Raw genomic sequence first — 20,928 nt, 5'->3', positions numbered from 1 at the left:
GAATTTCTGTTCCCACAGAGACACTTATCCTCCCGAATCCTGCGGGATTCTCGGCGCCACGCCATGCGATAATCGAGCGCGTGCGCTTTAATGGGGTTAACGGCCCCAACATCGTGCGCGTTCTTCCCGTTGGCCACTGGGATCGTGGGCGCGGGGGATACGCGCCCTGTTTACTGCACCGCGGGTATAAGTAAAGGGGGAGGGGGAGGGTAAAAACCCTTCACACTCCTCGTCCTCCTCGCATTCCTCTGCCTCTTTGCTCCCCGCGCACTCCGCCATTGCTGCCAGCCCGAAGCTCCTCCGCCGCCGCGGTCTTTAGCTCTCCGCCACCAAACTCGCAGCCGCAAGCTCTCTCGCGCTCGCTTGAGTCTCCGCCGCACTTTCTTGCTGGCCCAAGCCTCGCGCGAGCATCCTCTCACCGAAAACAGCAAACCCTAGATCTGCTCCCAACCATGGCTTCTTCTTCCCGAAACTGGCTGCTCAGCAGATGGAAGAGAGGACGGGCTCGGAGCGAGCCGGCTGGGAGGGCTCCGACGTCTCCCTGGCGGACGTTGCGTGGCTCCGCCATTCCCGGCGGATTCCGGAGGACGTGGAGTGCCGGATTCCAGCGACGAGACTGTGCCGACCCCGGAGCCTGGTGAGCATGTAGTGTTTCTCGCTCACTTTGAACGCGGCTTTGCCCTCCCGGCCAGCGATTTCCTTAGGAATTTCTTAGACTTCTTCGGCCTCCAGCCACACCATCTTCCGGCGAATGCCATTCTCACGCTCTCGGCATTCGTCACTTGCTGACATGTGGGCCGAGTACAAACGTCATCTTCCTTGGGCCCTGCCGGGCACGAGGCTTGGTTCCCTCCGGGTGGCACCGCAGGGGACAAGACAATTTTACTTTCCCTGGCATCCTGCAACAAGTACTGTTGACCTCTGCCGGCTCCCGTCAGAAATTCTCTTTCGGTGCTTCTTTTGTGCAGTCGCCTGGCACCGCTACGTAAGTGGCGACTGCTTTTCTCGTGATAATGATGACGCTGCTTTTCTTTGCGCTGCGTGGTCAGGATAAGACCGTTGAAGGATCTCGGCCCGGGCCGAGATCAAGGAGCTCGTCCTTATCCTGCAAATTCATAAGACAATATAGTCATGCCGGCATACACCCGGTATGCCGGCTTAGTGTTAACTTAGCTTTACGATGCCGGTTTTACTTTCGTCATCTCGGCTAGAGCGTGTCGTCATGAACTTACCCGGGGTCATCCCCCGACACTATGCAACGACGAAGCAAAGTTTATATGCATGTCAACAGCTTGATGAAGTCATATTCTTGATGGCCATCTCTGTACCTGGTTCACGGACTCAGTATTGAACCTGGCTTTTGCAGTTTTGCACCCATTAGATTTTTTTCTTTCAAATAGTACCATGTGAGAAAACATAATTACTACTCACTTCATTTCTAGAGAGTGTTCCAAAGTGAGTAGTAACTCACAGTTCAATTATTCAGGCCTAACTCACATGCTTAGGGCGTACACCGGGGAGTACAGACGACGAAGCCAGAGCTCAAAAGTCTAAACCCAAACATGCGAGCAGAAGGGAACAGAAGAGAGGTCTAGCTGTCGTCTCCCACGACGGCGCCATGACCCTGTCGGCGGCGGCGCCTTGGAGCATGGACGGGTCCACCGTCTTCTGGCAGAGGACGATCTTGAGCTCCCCTGGCGCGCGGCAGCTCTGGGCCCTGGGCTCCTTGTCCGGTGCCGTCGTCCTCGTCAGCGGGCACCGGTCCTTGAAATACCCCGGGGGGCCACGGCACGCGGCTCCCTTGGCGGCGCGCTGCTCCGGCGGGCAGTTGAGGTTGAGGTCGACGGCGCAGCCCAGCGGCGGGCACAGCCCGGAGCCGCCGCCCAGATGGCTGATCACCATCACCATGGGCACGTTGAAGCCCTCGATGAGGGAGACGCTGTACCCGGCCTCGTCCGCGTTCCTTCCGTTGTGGACCTGGATCTGCGCCACGGTGGCGGGCGGCGCGGCGCCCGTGCCGCAGTTGGCGGCGGCGCCGTCGCAGCCGGTGCGCGCGGTGACGCGGCCGGCCCAGGCGTTGGACGGGAAGGGGGCGGAGAGGTGCGCGTCGGCGTCGAGGCGCGCGGCGTTGTCGGAGATGGCGGGGAGGCCGGTGTTGGGGGTGATGAGCGGCCAGACTGGGTAAGGACACAGGTTTCTGGATGGTCAGCGTGGTGATGACGCGGAGGAGAAGAAGAGAGTGCTGGCCAGGAGGAACGCGCCGGCGATTGCGAGGGCCATGGCCATGGCTGATGCCTGATGGCTTGAGCTAATTGAGCTGGGTGGTGAGGATGAGATGACAAGAATGGTTGGCTTTTATAGACGAAGGCCGCGAAGCCATGGCAGAGTCGTCTTCGACAAGCTCCGTAATTCCTGGGCCCGATGGAAGAAAAAAGGGTGCGTTGAATCTTCGTGGTCGGCCCGTGGGAGAGAGCGCAATGCAGTGGGCCTCCGGGAGATCTGGTATAGGACCATAAGAAGGAGAGACATGCATGGGCTGCATGTCAAAGGGTTCTTCTGCAGTGGACGCTGTTGCCCAAATCAGCTAGCTAGAGGAATTGCGCCTCTCAAAAAAAAAAACGCTAGAGCAATTGCTTGTTCTAAAAAAAAAGCTAGAGGAATTGCGAAGATTGATACCATTAAGAAGATTTATTTGAAAGTTTTCAATGTAATTTTTAGTTATAAGAGTTAATTTATAGTCTTTTGGGTTTTTATCCAAATTATTATACCGTAATGGATGTCAAATCTGAATAAATTACAGGTGATTCTAATTAAAAGCTAGAGGAATGACTTTGCTAAAAAAAAAAGCTAGATGAATGAATTTTTCTCAACAAAAAAAAGGCTAGAGGATTGTTTTTTTCTAAAAAAAAAGGCTAGAGGAACGTCTTCGTTCTTTTTTGTCCTGACCGAAGTCTAAGATCTAAGGTAAATCCTAATCTTCTAATACAGTAATAAAATTGCATCTTTTTAATGCAGAGGAGAGGGTTTCAACCTCTTTTGTCGGAAAAAAAATCAACTAGAAAAATGGATGTCTAATCCTTCGTTTTAGGTAAATCCTTCCCATCTTGTGTACGACGTGATGTGATTGGTTTTAAAAATATATTATGTCTATAGCAAGGTAGCTTGCTAGCTTTGATCATGCCGTGTTCTTTAATCTTGCTATTTTGATGAGAAAAATGAAACTGCCAGGCATTATATCAGTGATGAGCCTTCTGCAAGTGTTTCTTGTTGCAGTGGCTTCTTATTCCAGTTAACAAATTAATGGAAAGTTAACAAATTCTCCGACAATAGCTTTCCAGTTTCAGATTGCAGTTGTACTGTTGCAATTTTTGCTGTTTATCGAAAGCAGGAACGGCCAGCAATGAAAAAACTGAATGTAATGTCAATGAGGACAGAAAGCTTGCAGGTGCGGCCGTGCGGGATCTGTCAAAGAGGAGGTCCCTAATTAACCAAGGTGCAGTTTTCAACTGATTTCTAATGAGGTGCTTCGAATTCGACTGATTTCTCCAATTCTTTTGTTTAGAACATTTATCCAATTAATACGCGAGAGGATTCAAAGCAACTAAGGCCCAGTTTTCAACCTGACGTGCCTGCTGTTTCAGATTCTGACGACTTTGGCCTATCGGATCTCATTTTGCATGGTAAAAGCCTGACAAAGTAACATTCTTGATGGTCATCTCTGTACCTGGTTCATGGACTCAATATTGTTGTTTCAAATAGTATGTAGTGAGCAAACATAATTACTGTCGTGCAAAGCTCGGTCAAATTATGTTGCTGAAATTTCAATTAGTTTGGTAAGAAATGTTGTAGATAACTGAAGAGAGAACTCTGCCAGATCTCTCTGCATTGTGGGATATACATATACTCGCAATGAATTAAGATTCAGTATTCCAAGATTTCGTTTCAAGATACTGTATGTTCCAAAGCGAGTAGCTCCCAGTTCAATTATTGAGTTTTATTTGGCTCAACTCATACGTACACCGAGACGACGAACCCAAACAGCTTCGGTGCAGAACAGCGAGTTAAGCGAGCAGAAGAGAATAGAAGAGAACAGAAGCGAGGTCTAGCTATCGGCTTCCACGGCGGCGCCGTGGGATAGCATGAAGGGCTGGCAGAGGACGATCTTGAGCTCCCCGGGCGCGTGGCAGTTCTGCGGCAGGGGCTCCTTGTCGCCCGGCGTCGTCCTCGTCTGCGGGCACAGCACCTTGAAATACCCTGGGGGCCCGCGGCAGGCGGCTCCCCCATTGGCGCTCTGCTCCGGCGGGCAGTTCCGGTTGAGGTCGAAGGCGCACCCGAGCTGCGGGCACTGGCCGACGCCGCCGCCCTGCGGGCTGATCACCATGGGCACGTTGAAGCCGTCCACGAGGGAGACGCTGTACACGGCCAGGTCCTGGTCGCCGTGGACCGTGAGCTGCGCCACGGTGGAGGGTGGCGCGGCTCCCGTGCCGCAGGTCGCGCCGGAGCCGTCGCAGCCGGTGCGCGCGGTGACGCGGCCAGACCAGACGGTGTCCGGGAAGCAGAGGGATACGAGCGCGTTGGGGTCGAGGCGCGCGGAGTTGTCGAAGAAGGGGCTGGTGGCGCCGGAGCCGGAGTTGGGGACGATGAGCGGCCACACCGGGTAAGGGCACAGGTTGTGGATGGTCAGCGTGGTCGCCTCCGACGACGAGGCGGAGAAGAGAGTGCTGGCCAGGAGGAACGCGACGGTTGCGAGGTTCATGGCCATGGCTGCCTTTGGGCTTTGGCTGCCTTGAGCTAATTGAGCTTTGGGTGGTGCGAGTGAGATGTGATGAGAGAGAAGACCACTGGCTGGTTTTATAGGCGATGCCATGGCATGGCATGAGCAGAGTCGTCTTCGAGAAGCTCCGTAAATCCTGGGCCCGGTGCTTTGAAGCCTTATAGATTTGCATTTGGACCGTGGGAGCTCAATGGAGTGGGCCGTGCGAGATTTAATATTGGGCCGTATGAGTGAGATACATGAGTTGCATGTCAAACTGGATCTTCTCCAATGGGCGCTGCTGCCTAAAACAGATAATTTCCGTCAGAAATCATCTCTACAACTATATTGCTAACTTTGGTCGTGCCGTTTTTTTTTTAGGAAAAGATAGGAGCTCTGTCGTTGCATTAAGAAGAGGGAAACCATACAACTTATAAGACAACCAGAACGAAAAAAAACACAGGTTTCGCATCGATACATTTTTTTCCTTCAAAATCCTTCTTTTCCTCTCTTTCCAAATGTTCCAGATCACATATGACGCCAATGTGATGTCTTTCTTCGCAACTTCAGTCAGCTTGTCCCACCAGATTCTTATCGATCCTTCCCTCCCGCCTGCCGCGTATTCCGGGAAGCAAAGTTGCTGAAGTGCCAAACTTCTTTCACGTACACATGCCGTGTTCTTCAATCTTGCTACTTTGATGAGAAAAGGAAACTGCCAGCCATCATACCAGTGATGAGCATCCTGGAAGTGTTTCTAGCTTGTTGCAGGTGTTTCTTATTCCAGTTAACAAGTTAATGGAAAGTTAACAAATTCTCCTACAATAGGCCTTCCAGTTTCAGATTGCAGTTGTACTGTTGCTTTTAATTTTTTGCTGTTCATCGAAAGCAGGACCGACCAGCAATTGAAAAAAATGAAGAGTGTCAAAATTTCAATGAGGATTTTTTTTTAGGGAACAATGAGGATTTGATGACAGAAAGCTTGCAGGGTCTGGATCTTTGAATTCGACTGATTTCTCCAAAAAAAAATTGAACATTTTGTCCAATACGCGAGCCCATTCAAATTAACTAAGGCCCAAATTTCACCGGACGTACTGCTTTAGATCCTTTGGACTGTTCCTCTAAAAAAAACGATCCTGACGACTTTGGTCTTTGGCCTATCATATCGGATCTCATTTAGGCTTATGAAACAAACAGTTCAGATCGTATACGACCGATAGCGCATATAATCCAAGCAGCTTTGGCATTAGCTACGCATTTTAATTTCCATGCAACGTAGAAAATTATATATGCATACTAGTTTAGTAAGAACTGTTTTTAGATAACTGAAGAGAAGACTGTCAGATCTCGCTGCAATCAATTATATTCAGTATTCCAAGATTTCGTTTCGAGAGATCGATGTTGCAAAGCGCGTCAAACCTCCCGGTACCACCCCACTTATCTACACCCACCGTGTTGTCCACATATGTGTCCACTTCCACTTCTTAATCTCTCTGCACTTTTGGCTAATCCCTGACACCCACGTTTTTCCTCTCCCGTTTCTCTCTCGTCTCTCTATGTTCTCTATTCTCTTTCCTCCCTTTCTTCTTTCTTTGTCCAGCAAGAGCCCAAGTGTCATGGCAGGGGAGACCGGCTCCGTTGCTGCGGCGCTCACGGCCCCTCCTCCTCCTCCTCCATCCCGTCCCCGTCCGGCACGGGACGGGCTCCCGCCGAGCTGCTGCTCCACGTAATGCTGCTCTATGTGCCGTGAGGTGCTGGTCCGCGAGCTTCTGCTCCCCATGCTGCGAGCTGCTGCTCCCGGTGCTCGGCCTCCATTTCGTGCTCTCCCTCGCCAGGCCCCGCGTCCTCCTCGTCCCTTTTGGATTTTCTGGTGTGAATTTGATGTATGTGCTACTATTTGGGATGAGTACATGATGTACATACCTGGTACTTGCATTTTTCTTGTTCACGTCTATTTGGTACATGAGTATTTGGTACTTGCTTTTGTCTACTAGCTAGCTGAAAAGTTCGTAGTTTGCTGCGTATTTCCTTTTTTCTATGTATTTCTGTTGTGGATCGATGTACTCGCATCACAAATTGATAAGGTATTTATCATATTTGTGATGTAATTTTTGAGTACCATCATGTACCATGGATACATGACGAGATACTAATTTTTGATGAATGTTTGAGCTGTGATATTTTTCTGGTCCATGATGTACAATTATGAGTTGATGTACACACTATTTACACATGAGGTACTAAATTTTGATGGAATCGTACATGACGAGATACTATGATTTGATGAATGTTTGTGTTTTTATTTCTCGGTACATGACGTACAATTATGAGTTGATGTACTTTGATTTGAGTACCATCACGTACAACTAAGTATTGAAGAGGTATTCATCTTCTTTTGGTAGATGTTCATTCTGTGATTTGAGTACTGCCATGTACTCTCGTTAGTACCGATGGGTACATTACGAAACGATCAATGTACCGTCATTTGTTGTACATGTACCGTGATTCACTAAAATATGTCTCATGAGTAAATTATTTCGACTTTCAAAATTTGAGCAACAAAAGAAGAGAGGACAAAGAGAAGCAAAGAAAATACAAAAAAAATGGTACTGATCAAGTCTAAAAGGAAAAGAAAAGTCTGATACAAAAGCATTAATAAGCCTGCCACAAATATTACCTTTTTGTTAATCATCTTTCTCTAATACTCTCTCCGAAATATGTGGTTCCTACGGTGGGGGTAGATGACGTGGGTGGCACAGCCACGTAGGTCGCAGTTGAATTAATTGAGTTTTATTTGGCTCAACTCATATGCTTAGGATGTGTACACCGGGACTCCGAAGCCAGAGCTCTAGAGTCTAGGCCCAAATAAAACAGCGACGGTGCAGTGCAGCAAATTAAGCGAGCAGAAGGGAACAGAAAAGGAGAACGAGTTCTAGCTGTCGGCTTCCACGACGGCCGGTGGCGGCGCCGTGGACTAGCATTTTACGGCTGCGTCGGCGTCGGCTGGCAGAGGACGATCTTGAGCTCCTCGGGCGCGCGGCAGCTCTGGGGCACGGGGTCCCTGTCGCCTGGCGTCGTCCTCGCCTCCGGGCACAGCGCCTTAAAATACCCCCGGGGCCCACGGCAGGCCGCTCCCCCGCTGGCGCGCTGGTCCGGCGGGCAGTCCCGGTTGAGGTCGACGGCGCACCCCATCGGCGTGCACAGCCAGTGGCCGGTGCCGCCGCCGCCCTGCGGGGTGATCACCATGGGCACGTTGAAGCCGTCCACGAGGGAAACGCTGTACACGGCCCGGTCCTCCACCCCGCCGTAATGGACCATGAGCTGCGCCACGGTGGAGGGCGGCGCGGAGCCGGTGGCGCAGTGCAGCCGCGGGCGGCCGGTGCCGTCGCAGCCGGTGCGCGTCGTGACGCGGCCGGACCAGGGGGTGTCCGGGAAGCGGACGGAGATGACCCCGTTGGGGACGAGGCGCACGACGCGGTCGCAGAGGGCTGGGAAGCCGCTGTCGGGGGTGAAGAGCGGCCACACCGGGTAAGGGCACAGGTTGTGGATGGTCAGGATGGTCTCCCTCGCCGCCGACGACGAGGAGGAGAAGAGAGTAGTGGCCAGGAGGAACGCGGCGATGGCGAGGTTCGTGGCCATGGCTACTACCTTAAGCTAGTTGAGCTTGTCAGCTGGGTGGTGGGAATGAGATGAGAATTGAGAAGAATGGCTGGATTTTATACGCCAAGCCATGGCACGGCGCTCGTGCTCGGTGCTCGTTTTTTTTTTAAACAGCGATCTGGCTTTATTTATTCAACTAATAAATTACATTTGATCGGAAAAACTAAAACGACAACAAAGATTTTGGATAAACCGAAAGTTACATAAAAATCTTGAAACCAACTTCTCTAGTGTCTGTTTGCATCTTGATATTTCTCCAAATTTCTGGTTGAATGGTGACAGTTTAAGGGGTGTCAAGGTGCCAAGGATAGATTTAGAGACGTTTACTTCGAAAGAACACAATTGTTCAAGGAGACATTGATTTCGAAAGACCACAATGGATATCTAGTTTTATCCATGATCTCGTCGCCTCTGTTAACCTTGATTGTATCGATCCATCAGATAGCGAACGAATAAAATAAATTAACGGAGTGCAACTGTAAGTATCATCCATATCAATCGTTGGTACAGTTAACAATCTGGCCACTCTTATCAATGATATCACGTTGCATATATATCATATCGCCTGAACCCGGGCGCTCTTACTTACAAACACATCACACACACATCCATCTCTGCGATTCTTCCTCTCTTTCTCTCTCAATTACAGACAGGCAGCAAGCACAGTGCAAATTATGTCTGAATCTGATGATCGCTCCAGACCAGAAGCCCTGAATAACCAAGATATCAGAGCAGTGCATGCCGAACCACGCGTGCCTCGCTACTGCTATGCCTATGTATATATATGCTCGATCCGGCGGCTACCAAAATGGGCTGCTCAATACGCGGAGGAGGAAGGGGAAGCCGGGGCCGGGAGGCGGGAGCCGGTGAGAAGGAAGCGTGCGAGCCGGAACCCCGACAAGAGCGCCGCCAGCGCCAGGAAGGCGAACGCCGCGAACCCGAGCCCCACCGCGATGTCCGCCTGCAGGCACGCCATCGTCCCGCTGCACGCCGCCGCCGCCGCTCCACGCCCCGCCGCCGCCGCCGCCGCCGCCGCCAACGCCATGTACCCGAATCCCTGCAATTGCATGCTCTCTCATCATCGACCAGCCCCAAAATTAAACTTGATCGTTCGTGCGAATTGTGATCATCAAACAAGGGGACGGGGGCAAATTTGGGGGCGCCGTTGAGCTGAGCAGCGAGAGGGAGTCAAATCGGTTGATTCCATTCGATGGAATTATGTACCTGGTCGTGGCCGAAGTCGAACCAGAGCTGCAAGGCCTCCGGGAGCAGCGTGGCGGCGCGGGCGAGCTCGAAGGCCGCCGCGGCCACCTCGAACGCCGAGTACGCGGCCACGATGGCGTTCGCCGCCAGCAGGAACCGGAACGCCGCGCTGCCCCGCAGCGCGGCGCCGTCCGTCGCCGCGAACGCCGCCGCCGCCAGCGCGAAGCACAGCGCCGCCACCCGCAGGAGCAGCAGCAGCGCCGCCAGCCTCCTCCCCGCGGCCGCCGCCGCCTTCCTCCTCTCCGAAGCAGCCAGCTCTCCGTTGCCCAGCGGCGACGCCATCGTCGTCGTCGACCCCCCAGGCTCAGCTCATCCGACGGCCGGTGTCCAGTCCTGGGCGACGCGTAGCCTCCTCTGCCGGCTATATAGGTGGCCTGGTTCACTCGCTCCCGGATTCACGGGAGAGGCGAAGGGCTTGCGTGGCGGCCCACAAGGCAGGCTCAGATGAGCGAAAGCGGAAAGGGGGAAAGGGGGCGATGAGCTGAAATGCGGCATGGCCAGGTGTGGCGCCGAGGGGTAGGTGTGGACATGTGAGTGAATTAATGGCGCCATCAATGTGGACTGCTCACTCCGAGCTTGTGATGCTCTATCTAAATTTCCCCACAGGAGCACCGCCACACGTACGTACCACTAGTCCGATCGATCCCATTGATCAACAAATTCCTTCGCTTGCAGTAGCCATTTTGCATCTGGACCACGGTTTGTTGTTAATTCTCTTCCCCGGTTTCCATGAGAAACCGAATTGGTTTATCTCAAATTGATGGGATTTAGGACAGTAAAACGGGAACTTAATTTCGAGCCCTCTTTGAAGGTGCACGTTAGGTCCACCGCCAAGCATGAGTGAGCCCACAAAACTTTCTCTTTGCCCGTTCTAAGGAACATCCGTCATCCGTGCGACTACACGCCACTACGTGCCGGGCCAGGGTCATGGTCGTTTGCCGTGAAAACGTGAATGCGCGAGAAGGACGTTACGTTGCTTAGTTGCACCTTAATCTGGACGGCTTGCAATACAGGCAGCAAGATCACATCATGTGCATGGGTCATGAGACTGGCGATCGGACGTGACAGGGGCTAAGCTAGCTAATTAAACCCGCTAAAGTCTAATCGCCAAGAACGCTAGCTGGCGCTGCTTCTCCTGTGCATGCCCGTATGATATGATTGTGGTTGTGGTGTGTGTGATCGCGAGAAATAATCGGCGTGATCCCCGTGAGCAGAGCGCCAAAAAGAGCCGTGCATCGTACGTGCTACGCGCGCGGTTGCCCGACACGTCGTGGGTATGTAGGTTTGATAAAGGAATTCGGTCAATCTTGACCATCATATCGGTGTGCATTGCTTCATCTTCTGGCTAAACTTCTGGTGAGATACCACCACCGGCGCAAGAAAAGGAATTCCCACGAGATCCTCGCGTTCCCGAGGAACACAATTAGCTGCAGCGTACTTTTAAATTATCTTGTTACTGTTCTTGAACAAGGGATAGATCGAATTAGGCTCCGTTTGGAACGCAGTATAGTAAAAACACAGGAATAGAAAAAATACAGGAATTAGCATGACATGCATCTGAAATCTTATGGGAATTGAAAACATAGGATTGGGATAGAAAAACCATTTGAAATGCAGGAACCAAAATAGCAGTAATTGGCAACATCCTATAAAGTAAACAAGACTAATACTCCCTCCGTCACATATTAAGTGCCGAAATATTACATGCATGTCAACGTATTTTAGTATATAGATATGTTTATATTTTGGCAAATTTGAATCACTTAATATGATAAGCAGGGAGTACACAAATATAATCAGTGACATGGATATGATCTTATTGGTTAGTATGTAACCGTGAGCACAACCATCCATGCCATCGTTTGATAAAGGAATTCTTTTCCCTTAGAAATCTTATACTCCCTCCGTCCAACAAAAAATGTTTCAAGTTTGTTAAAATTTGGATGTATCTAGACATACTTAGGCTGTGTTTGGATGAGAGAATGAAGTGGAACGAAGTAGAATGGTTCCAGTTTTCAAGATGGTTCCAACGTTTGGTTTGTAGAATATGACAAATCAGAATGGAACCATATAGTTCCAAAAATTGGAATATTCCAAAGAGATGCGGAACGAACCGATTCCTCATATTTGGAGGAATCATCTGGTTCCGTGTGGAATTGGTGGGGCCCGTCCTTGTCCTCCCGCACGCGCTCTCTCGCGCTCGCACGTCTGGCACGTCGGCGACACGAGGGAAGGCAGCGCGACGGTTGTAGAGGGAAGGCAGCGCGACGGCAGGGCGCGGCGGCACAGGTCAACGGAGGCGGTGCGGGACGACGGCGGGACGGCGACATGGGGCAAAGGGGGCACGACGGCTTTGGAGGCGGAGCAGCGGCGGCACGGGGCGATGGCAGCAGCGCGGGAGGACGCTGGCAGGACGGCGGCGGCCCGGCGCGAAGGAGGAGCAGTGGAGGGATAAATATCACCGTGGGGGACCTCCTCGTGCTGTCCTCCAAAAGTGCCCGTTCACCTCACGGTCCGGCTGAGATGCAGAAGGCTCTCGGACAATAGCCGAATTACAGTCGAAATGAAACACGAAATTGGAAAATTGAGGAGTTGTGATCTCGTTAGTGGAGCATGAAGTCTTGAACGGAGTCGATTTTCTTGATTTCTTGAGCAGCGACACATGCTCCATACTCCAGAGGAGGAAGAAGCGGACAGTGAAGAAAAACGTGAAGCGAGAACGACCGACGATTCCACTCCGTTCCATCTTCTCAACCAAACAAAATCCACAGCCATTCCATCCCTTCAACCAAACCGTTCCGTTCCATTCCATTCCACGTCACTCTGGAACCAAACACTACCTTAGTGTATAGATGCATTCAAATTTGGACAATGTTAAAACATCCTTTGTTGGACGGAGGAGCAGGAATCCTTTGTTCCAAAGGACCCCTTATCATCCATGCTCTAGTTAAAAAAACATTAACACGATGTATCGTTAGCCGGTGGGACTCCTAATCCAATGCCGAATGCTGCGCCCACAAGCTTAGATCGGGGTGTGAACTCAGATGAGCTGCGAAGACAACCAGGCCATATGGACGAGCGGAAGCAACCGACCGAGCTGGATTGCATTTGTTGGTCCTCGGACCCTGGTCCACTGCTTTTTTTTTCCACTGCTATGGCGGCTTGTTTGACCTCGAGAGCCCGAGACCAGGGCCCAGCTGCTAAACGCGTGGAAAACTAGTGGGCCCGAAGGTGCAGATAAGACGGAAGATTTTGGGCCGAGCAAAGATACGGCGGGCCGGCCGAGAATGTAGCAACATGCTCTCTCGACCGGGCAGTTTTCTCGGCCCATCTCTGAACGCTTGTTCCTCCTGCCCACGCTCAGCCGCTCAGCCGCTCGCCGGTGCTTCTCCCCGTTGCCGCCCGGGGCGTCCGCCTCCCCCTCCCGTCGCCTACCCCAACAAGACCACGGGCGCGTGGTTCAACCGGATCCATCAACTGCCGTCACCATCGCCATGGCCGGTGAGTCCTGCTCTGCTACAAATTAAAGACGTGCGCTAACCATCAGGGTTCCTCCCCCTCGCAAAAAATGCCGGTGCTTCGGCCTTGAAGCAGGTCAGATCTTGACGATTAAGCTGACTAACCGATATTTGTTTAGGTTCAATTTTGCATTGTACTACTGAGCAAAGTTTGTGTCAGAAATACTATTTCTGTTGTAGAGATTTGAGTGCGTTCTAGCTGTCCATGTAGTGAAGGGAGTATGTCGTTAAGGATGAACTGAGAAACCGCATCGATAATGATAAGGAAATGAAAATGAATTTCAGACTCTAAACTGCTCTACAGAAAGAGACATATAACAAGCTTCTGATTAATAAAAAAATGCGAGTAACTTCAGATAAGGAATCCTCTCTGTTTACCACTGTTCGCAATGCTATGCCAGATTCATTTAGAAGGATCCTTGTTATAACATGGATTTGTTCAACTTGAAGTATCACACCGTAGTATTTATTTTCGTCACTGCCTCTCGGTAACAGTAAGTGTAATAAAGAGAAACTACTCACATAGAACTTTTTTAGACATCTGGAAACCACATCAAGATAGAGCAGAGGTTGTGGATTCTTGATTTCCTTTGTTTTAACGTCTGTGCTCAACTTTTTCCCTCAGTTTAAACGATTATTGCATGAGTTGTTGATAAGTTGCAATATGCTAATATGTCTCGCTCCATTTGGAAAACGCACCCCCATTTTCTCACACGAAGCCAGTGCTTACAGCCTTCATAGATGACTTCCTTGGGCATCACTACGCAACTCAGCGCTCATTTCACTGAGACTGTTTGCGCTGCTAGCGACTGAGCTGTAGTTGCCCATTCCACGAGACACCTCCAGCTCCAAGCACTCCTTAAGCTCAACCACAACCTCTGTCATTGTGGGTCGTTCTCGTGATGGTCGCTCCTTGCACTGCAGTGCCAGCTCTGTAACCTTGCAGACTGAGTCGATGTCGTACTCTGTCCCCATCTTCATGTCAGCAATGCTCTCGATGTTCCCCTCCGACTCCGAGAGCTTCTGGCGCACCCACTCTGCTATATGGATGCTCTCGGTGTCACTGATAGCGAGCGCTGGGGGTTGACCTGTAATGAGCTCAAGTAGTACTACTCCGAAGCTGTACACGTCACTCTTCTCACTCAGCCGGGCTGTATTATAGTATTCAGGGTCAAGATATCCCAGGGTCCCTGCTGGTTTGGTGGTGATGTGGGTCATGAACTCGTCGGCAAACACCGTCGTCAGGCCGAAGTCGGATAACTTCGCCTCTAGGTCAGCAGATAGCAGGATGTTCTTCGTCTTGACATCCCTATGGATCAGTGGAGGTTGGCAGGACTTATGTAGATACTCCAATCCTGTATCCATGACCAGTAGCTAGTGAGTAGATAATGATAGGTTAAGAATTACGTAAAGTTAGCCATATTTGTCAGAGGTATGTGGTTTAAGTGGTACAAGTAAACTCAGAACTAGTCCTGTAAATGGTGATGCATTCTCTTACTACTACAATCAAAGTTTCAGAGGTGATTTTTCAACAAACCATGGGCAGAGTCGATAGCAATCTTGAGACGTCGATGCCAACTGAGGGGTGTAGCAACAGAAGCCTCTCCTGCGAGAAAATATGGGCATAAAAAGGTCCATGCATAACAGTAAGAGTCTGACAAAGAAAAGCATGTGATATATTGGTGTAGTTTGGCCACAGTTTATGTCATGTTAAAAGCGTTCTTTTCGAAGAAATTGGTTGCCTTCTCCAGCAATTTCTTAATACTGGAGCGGACACATGATTGCAGCACTCACAGTTGCGAAAAGAAAATAGATCAGATAACAATTGATAGTATTACACACCAAATTTTGGTTTGTTCAAAATTATTGCATCCTCTGGGAAGTGTGTCTTTACGTAGAATGATGTATTTTTTCCCCTTAGACAATTGTGCTTAGAGTAGTTGAAACAATGCACACAATTTTTAGTAAAGAGTCAAAAACTTTGTTGAACTAATGATGTGCCTAAAGCCCACAGCTGAGTTTTTTTTAATTGGGAGAGACGACATTACCTCTTAAGCAGTCCTCCAAGTCTCCTCCATGCATATATTCATATACAAGGCCCAGATGTTTCTTGTCCTTGCAATAACCAATCAAGGAAACCAGATTCCTATGATGAACTCGACCCAAGTGTTGAGCCTGCACTGCAATTTGGAATAAGAACATTTGTTTTAAGCAAACAAACGGTGCATTTCAGGTGAACAGCCTACCTCAGCTAGAAACTCTTTATCCCCTTCAGATGATGTTTTTGAACAGATCTTCACGGCAACTGTACGTTCGTTCTCCAAATGACCTAGAAACACGGCACCAAATCCTCCTCGCCCTATTTCTTCTCTGAAGTTAGCTGTGATGAGCTTCAGTTCCTTGTAGCTGAATTGTCCGTTCTCAAATAAGTTGTACCTCTCCCGAGGGCCGCTAAGCCTACCGTTGTTTGCCATCCATGTGTCTGGAATCAAACCTGTCTTTTATGAATGATCTTCAGTTACTTAAGATTCAGTGCTTTCCTTGATGAAATGTTACCTTGTTTATTTCTCCTTCTGCGAAGGATAAGAATTGTTGCCACAAACAGTAGAGTTGCTACAGGAATTGTTACGGATATTGCAGTGACGAGTGTTCTGTTCTTTTCCTTTTTGTCTGGATCACATGTCGAAGCACCATTGTCACAGATATTTGTGTTGTTACCGATTCTATAATTAGAGCAACAAAATATCTGAATTAAATACATTTAGAGCAATAAAATGCAGTAGCTGTACTTTTTTGAAGTCAGTTAGTTGTAATTGTTCTTATTTAATTCCTTGACTACACGGTCCTTGAGGAAAGATTTTGCAGTCCTTATAAAAGGAACCTGGATTTAGGGAACTGTGGGCTCATACATTTTGGTGTAAAATATAGAATTAAGTCCACTTTACCCCCCCCCCCCCCTGAACTTATCTGGAAGTTCAAAAAACACCCTCATAATATAAACTGTTAAGCCATGCAAACCTTAGTATAAGAGATCCATTTTGATGCTTTTGTAGTAGAGCTGCAGGAACTGATCCACTGAGTTTGTTGTTTGATAAATCGCTGTGAAAACCAGTACATTTTCAATATACCGATGCAATAGATTTCCAAGTGAAGTGAATAAGTATACTTACAGGAATGTGAGTGATGGCATTTGCGCTAGAAAATCTGGTATTGGGCCCGACAGGGTATTAGTGGACAAGTCCCTGGAATTAAAATTCTTATGGAAATATTCTAATAGCTATGAGAAAACAGATATGTATGAGTAAAATTTAAATTGTATGCTGCTTCAAATTCCTGTTAGCGAAATTAGGTGCTAAATATTAAAGCAAGGTTATGTATGATTTCGAGAAACTGATGGGGTTCTTAATGGTGTGATGATGGTATTTGGCACTTACAAGTGTTGTAGAGATTTTAGATGACCAAAAGAAGGATCAATTGCACCGGTCAACACATTAGATGCCAAATTTCTGTAGCAAATCCCATAGTAGATTAATACCAAGGCATGATAAAGCTTGCTTTTCGATCTTTCAGCGCAAGCATGCATTAACTACAATGCTTGCAATTCTAGAACTTACAAAGCTTTTATCTGTGCAGAGCCAGATGATGGATAACTACAGTTCAGGCCATGCCAGGCAAAATCTTTAGGTGCACAAGGATCACCAATCCAGTTCTTCTTCAGCGCATACGTCGTACGGATCGTCATCATGGCCTCAGCTGTCATACAGAAAGAAAAAAAGATGGATTCCTGAAGTTCTGCTCTGCATGCAATCCAACCTAATAGTTCAAAACTGGACTTGTAAATGTTAACCCGAGCTAGTTAAGATTGTTGACAATGTAACAGAGAGATTACAGTGTTAGATACCGTCTACATTGTCCGTCTTAAGTTGAGTCATCTGCCGCACCGAGTATATCTCGAGCGCGTTCAAGATGGGCGGGAGCGTCGCTTCAGGCGTGGCGACAAGAGAAACGACAGCGCGATCGCCTGACCCCTGCACAAGCACCATCTTCACAATCTCTGCAGAAAGGTATTTCGGGGCGTAGCTCCGCCGGCTGCTGTTCCACGAGGCACCGTTGATGAGGATGCTGAACTGCCTCAGCGCGGCGCTTGGCAGCTGCTGCAGCTCAGCGAAGTACATGAGCAGGACGTAAGCCGTGCTGCTGCTGTTGCCGTTGTTCGGCGACAGGGAGGAGTCCAAGGTCCATGAGAAGTCGAGCCGCGTGGCGTTCACCGGAGTGGCGGCGCTCTGCAACACCACCGACGGCTCGTCGAAGCTGCTGGCGTTGGAGACGTTGACGGCGGCCGTCGTTGTTATGTTTGTCCATGCTGCGACGTCGCCGTAGCTCTGCCAGACGCGGTCGTAGGGATCAGACGGGTACCTGTTGGTGTGAGAGAATTAGAAGATGTGTGTATGATCGACGTACGTACTGATGGCTTTTCTGAGAGTTTTGACGTTCAAAGAGGGCGTTATTAAAGAGTGATGGTGACCTGAATACTCCATAGGAAGTGGCCGGCCTCCAGAAATGGTAGCGGTTCAAGGCGTATTTGGCTCCCGGCCTGCGAAGGTTGAGCAGGAGCAGCGACTGCTTCAGGGTGGCCTCCGGGTACATGGCCGCCCCGAGAGGCCTCAGATCAAGCCAGGAGATGAAAGGCGTGCCCAGCCCTATGTTCACCAAGCACACCTGTAAAACTCGACAGTAGTTTGATCCAAAAACTTGAGATTTAAAGGAGAAGCCCAGGTGTCTGCATCGAAGCGAAAACTTGAGAGCATGCACCTGCAAGAAGCTGGCCGGCGACACGACGACGGCCTCGAGGATGTACCTCTCGTCGGGGGTGGTGACGTTGACGGTGGCCCAGCGGTCGACCCCGAGGTAGAGGTCGAAGGCCGGGAGCGTGCGGAGCTTGTCGTAGTTGCCGTAGTAGAAGCCGCACCTGACCAGGTACTTGGCTCCAGGCGAGAGCTCGCGGAGCGTGTAGCAGCTCCGGGCGCCGGCGGCAGGGCCGGGGAAGTAGCGGACGTTGAGGTACCGCGCCGGCTGGGCTTGTTGGCTGTAGGGCGGCCTGACGCCGGCGTTGGCGCCCGCGCCGGCGTCGACGAAGCCGGCGTCGGAGACGTACTTGAGGCCACGGGTGGAGCCGTCGGTGTAGCTCGAGCCCTCGGCGATCCCGCAGTCGATGCTGATGAAACCTGTGCGCGAAATTAAGCGGGTCAATGCACGAGGACTCGTCGGTGGTACGTTGCGGAGGGAAGTTTGAGGCCAGGACACGTTCGGGGTACCTAGGACGTCGGGCTGGCCATGGATGGGAGCAGACGCGAAGAAGCAAAGGAGGAGGAGCACCGGCGACCGATACCGACGGCGGGCTGTTGCCGTTGCTGCCGACATGCCTCTGCCTTTGCGCGAGTGCTCGTCTTTCAGCTTGTTGATTGTCAGTTTGCTTATGTTCTGTCTTTTCTAAGAATGAGCCGGCTAAGGATTTACAAGTCAACTCCCTGTGACGGCCGGCTGGCGAGGCTGTTGGCATCGTCAACGGTATGAGGTAGCCAGAGTTTTAATCCGATGAACACTGAATCGTGAACAAAGTCTCTATTTAATCCTCAACGTTCCTGCCGTTGAGATTCTGAAAACTACGACGGGATTTAAAAACATTCATACACGCATCAACAAATCCAAGCATAGTCTTCTTTATGTGATGAAGAATCTTCATGCGAATGAAGAATCCAGACCACAGAACTAGCAAGTTAGACATCCAACAGATTTGACCGAGCAACAGAGCCTGATAGAATGACAACACAAAATATCCAAGCATAATCTTCTTTATGTGGAATGAAGAATCCAGACCACAACTGCGAAAACTGATAACAAACATGTCCAGGTTACCAAAGTACCGAGCAAAAACCACATCCATAATGGAATACATGTCCTTGAGGGGTAATCTAGAGGCGAGCACGGGAGCAAATATAGATAAACAGCGACGATAACTCTAAGTGGCCTTGTCAGCCTTGGCAGCAGAGGCAGCAGCCTGGCCTCTGAGACGACCAGTCCTCCTGGCAGCAATGAGACCAACCTTCTGGCCAGGGGGTGCATCACGGCGGACAGTGGAGGCATGACCAATATGCTGGTGGTTACCTCCTCCGTGGGGATGCTCCACAGGGTTCATGGCCACACCACGCACCTTAGGCCAGCAGTTCCTCTTCACGCGGTACTTGTGGTAGGCATTACCAGCCTTGAGCATTGGCTTCTCAGTCCTGCCTCCACCAGCAACCTGACCAATCATGGCACGGCAGCTGCTTGGGACAATCTTCTTGGCACCAGAGGGGAGCTTGATCCTGCATAAATAGAACATGGGTGAATTCACCTCTACAGAAGACTCAGTCTGAAATATATATGTACTACTAAAGAAATCATCAAAAGCATCAGAGGAAAGGACTCACCAGGAAGACAAAATGACATCCTAGTGATGTAGCATGTACAATCAAATTATTCTAATAAACTGACTACTTCATGGAATTCACAGACACTACTGATTTCATTAAAAACAGGATCATACAACAACTGGTGATCTTAATTAGAGACAGGATCACATGGTTCCAGGATCATGGTTTACAAACATCAATCTCTACGTCAATTTCTTGCATAACTAAGATGTAACCAAAATGCAAAACATGAAAACATCAATTGACTATTACATATTACATAATCAAGACTAGAAGAAACATCATGTTTCCAATATGATGTCTTTATAAACTTTAAACAACATTCAACTCTGCTAGATTACAAAAATGTCTGGAGCAAGCATACATAGGCAATTCAATATTCAATAATTACAGTATCTAAGGCAGGCATGCCAGAAGCAGTGTGAAGAGACAATACATATCTCATTACATACAGTCCCTAGAGGGAGATCATCATTTCCTACCACGAATCACGTCATAGAAAATCTAAGAAGGGTTAAAAGCACGCCAGATCTAACCATATTCATACACCTCATAAACTATTACAATCCACCACTATCTGGCGCATGCGCGTTGAATAGAATAGACAGAAGGGTAGATGATGGCTGAAAGTACCTTGAGGTGCCGTTGTCAGGGTTGTGGCTGATGACGATGGCGTAGTCCCCGGAGGCCCTGGCGAAGACGCCGCGGTCGCCGACATGGTGCTCGACGTTGCAGATGACGCCTCCCTCGGGCACGGAGCGGAGCGGGAGGACGTTGCCGACGGAGAGCGTGGCGCGGCGTCCGCAGTAGACGAACTGGCCGGTGTACATGCCCTCCGCGGCGACGAAGAGCTCCTTCTGGTGCTTGTACCTGAAGGGGTGGCGGAAGGTCACCTTGGCGAGCGGCGCGCCACGCCCCGGGTCGTGGATGACGTCGGTGACGACGCCCTTGAGGTACCCGTTGCGCTCGCCGAAGTCGAGCGAACGGAAGCGCGCCGGGCCCTTGCGGTGGTGGGTGTGCGACTTGAACACGGAGCCCGCACCCTTACGCTGCGCGCGGATCACGCGACCCATCTCGGCGGCGGTGGCGGCAGCGGCGCAGTGGCGGCGGTGAGGGGGATGGGGAGCTGGGTGCGGCTAGGGTTGGAGGAGGGAGAAGGCAGAGCTTTATATAGGATGGGGCAGGTTTCGCGATCGATTACCCTAGCGCGGACGGCCGAGATGGGGGATAGGGGTGGGTTTGGGCCGTTGGATTTGTTTCGGAA

At 50.1% G+C, this 20,928-nt stretch overlaps 5 protein-coding genes, 1 long non-coding RNA gene and 1 pseudogene across 6 annotated transcripts; 1 reads left to right on the top strand and 6 right to left on the bottom strand.

Annotated features, from left to right (window-relative positions):
* Positions 1–1,492: 1,492 nt before the first annotated feature.
* Positions 1,493–2,286, bottom strand: LOC100843217 (annotated as a pseudogene).
* A 1,669-nt stretch (positions 2,287–3,955) lies between these two features.
* Positions 3,956–4,818, bottom strand: LOC100837828 (osmotin-like protein). The gene has a single exon (XM_003578832.2). It carries the CDS (start codon positions 4,760–4,762, stop codon positions 4,103–4,105), a length of 660 nt encoding a protein of 219 aa, XP_003578880.1. The 5' UTR covers positions 4,763–4,818; the 3' UTR covers positions 3,956–4,102.
* A 2,449-nt stretch (positions 4,819–7,267) lies between these two features.
* Positions 7,268–8,415, bottom strand: LOC100842912 (osmotin-like protein). The gene has a single exon (XM_003579231.3). The coding sequence runs from the start codon at positions 8,387–8,389 to the stop codon at positions 7,733–7,735; it is 657 nt and encodes a 218-aa protein (XP_003579279.1). The 5' UTR covers positions 8,390–8,415; the 3' UTR covers positions 7,268–7,732.
* Positions 8,416–8,877: 462 nt separating this feature from the next.
* Positions 8,878–10,192, bottom strand: LOC100842605 (CASP-like protein 4C1). The gene is made up of 2 exons (XM_003579230.4): positions 9,635–10,192; positions 8,878–9,467 (listed from the first exon to the last, which is right to left on the bottom strand). Exons 1-2 carry the CDS (start codon positions 9,953–9,955, stop codon positions 9,228–9,230), a joined length of 561 nt encoding a protein of 186 aa, XP_003579278.1. The 5' UTR covers positions 9,956–10,192; the 3' UTR covers positions 8,878–9,227.
* Positions 10,193–12,972: 2,780 nt separating this feature from the next.
* LOC112272535 lies at positions 12,973–17,106 on the top strand. Its single transcript, XR_002966552.1, has 2 exons — positions 12,973–13,174; positions 16,825–17,106. It is a non-coding gene; the product is annotated as an uncharacterized LOC112272535 (long non-coding RNA).
* Positions 13,626–18,864, bottom strand: LOC100842295 (putative leucine-rich repeat receptor-like protein kinase At2g19210). Its single transcript, XM_003579229.4, has 13 exons — positions 18,507–18,864; positions 18,004–18,416; positions 17,717–17,910; positions 17,093–17,607; positions 16,806–16,944; positions 16,626–16,697; positions 16,362–16,433; positions 16,210–16,290; positions 15,748–15,914; positions 15,438–15,673; positions 15,240–15,366; positions 14,729–14,797; positions 13,626–14,546 (listed from the first exon to the last, which is right to left on the bottom strand). The coding sequence occupies exons 1-13, from the start codon at positions 18,610–18,612 to the stop codon at positions 13,927–13,929; spliced, it is 2,811 nt and encodes a 936-aa protein (XP_003579277.1). The 5' UTR covers positions 18,613–18,864; the 3' UTR covers positions 13,626–13,926.
* Positions 18,865–19,025: 161 nt separating this feature from the next.
* Positions 19,026–20,825, bottom strand: LOC100835896 (60S ribosomal protein L8). Its single transcript, XM_010238837.3, has 2 exons — positions 20,298–20,825; positions 19,026–19,556 (listed from the first exon to the last, which is right to left on the bottom strand). The coding sequence occupies exons 1-2, from the start codon at positions 20,735–20,737 to the stop codon at positions 19,211–19,213; spliced, it is 786 nt and encodes a 261-aa protein (XP_010237139.1). The 5' UTR covers positions 20,738–20,825; the 3' UTR covers positions 19,026–19,210.
* Between the last annotated feature and the right edge of the window lie 103 nt (positions 20,826–20,928).

The sequence above is a fragment of the Brachypodium distachyon genome, chromosome 4 (assembly GCF_000005505.3).
Source record: "Brachypodium distachyon strain Bd21 chromosome 4, Brachypodium_distachyon_v3.0, whole genome shotgun sequence".
NCBI lineage: Eukaryota > Viridiplantae > Streptophyta > Magnoliopsida > Poales > Poaceae > Brachypodium > Brachypodium distachyon.
Note: the sequence above shows the minus strand (reverse complement) of the source record. Positions and strands in the feature narration are given on the sequence as shown.

What these genes read in the sequence shown, in the direction of transcription:
- LOC100837828 (XM_003578832.2), bottom strand. Translation starts at nt 4,762, where the DNA reads ATGGCCATGAACCTCGCAACCGTCGCGTTCCTCCTGGCCAGCACTCTC.
- LOC100842912 (XM_003579231.3), bottom strand. Translation starts at nt 8,389, where the DNA reads ATGGCCACGAACCTCGCCATCGCCGCGTTCCTCCTGGCCACTACTCTC.
- LOC100842605 (XM_003579230.4), bottom strand. Translation starts at nt 9,955, where the DNA reads ATGGCGTCGCCGCTGGGCAACGGAGAGCTGGCTGCTTCGGAGAGGAGG. An exon ending in TCGACTTCGGCCACGACCAG is followed by an intron (nt 9,468 to 9,634) that starts GTACATAATTCC and finishes ATGCAATTGCAG; the next exon opens with GGATTCGGGTACATGGCGTT.
- LOC100842295 (XM_003579229.4), bottom strand. Translation starts at nt 18,612, where the DNA reads ATGTCGGCAGCAACGGCAACAGCCCGCCGTCGGTATCGGTCGCCGGTG. An exon ending in ACTTCCTATGGAGTATTCAG is followed by an intron (nt 17,608 to 17,716) that starts GTCACCATCACT and finishes TCACACCAACAG; the next exon opens with GTACCCGTCTGATCCCTACG. An exon ending in TCTGCACAGATAAAAGCTTT is followed by an intron (nt 16,698 to 16,805) that starts GTAAGTTCTAGA and finishes GATTTGCTACAG; the next exon opens with AAATTTGGCATCTAATGTGT.
- LOC100835896 (XM_010238837.3), bottom strand. Translation starts at nt 20,737, where the DNA reads ATGGGTCGCGTGATCCGCGCGCAGCGTAAGGGTGCGGGCTCCGTGTTC. An exon ending in CCTGACAACGGCACCTCAAG is followed by an intron (nt 19,557 to 20,297) that starts GTACTTTCAGCC and finishes CTATTTATGCAG; the next exon opens with GATCAAGCTCCCCTCTGGTG.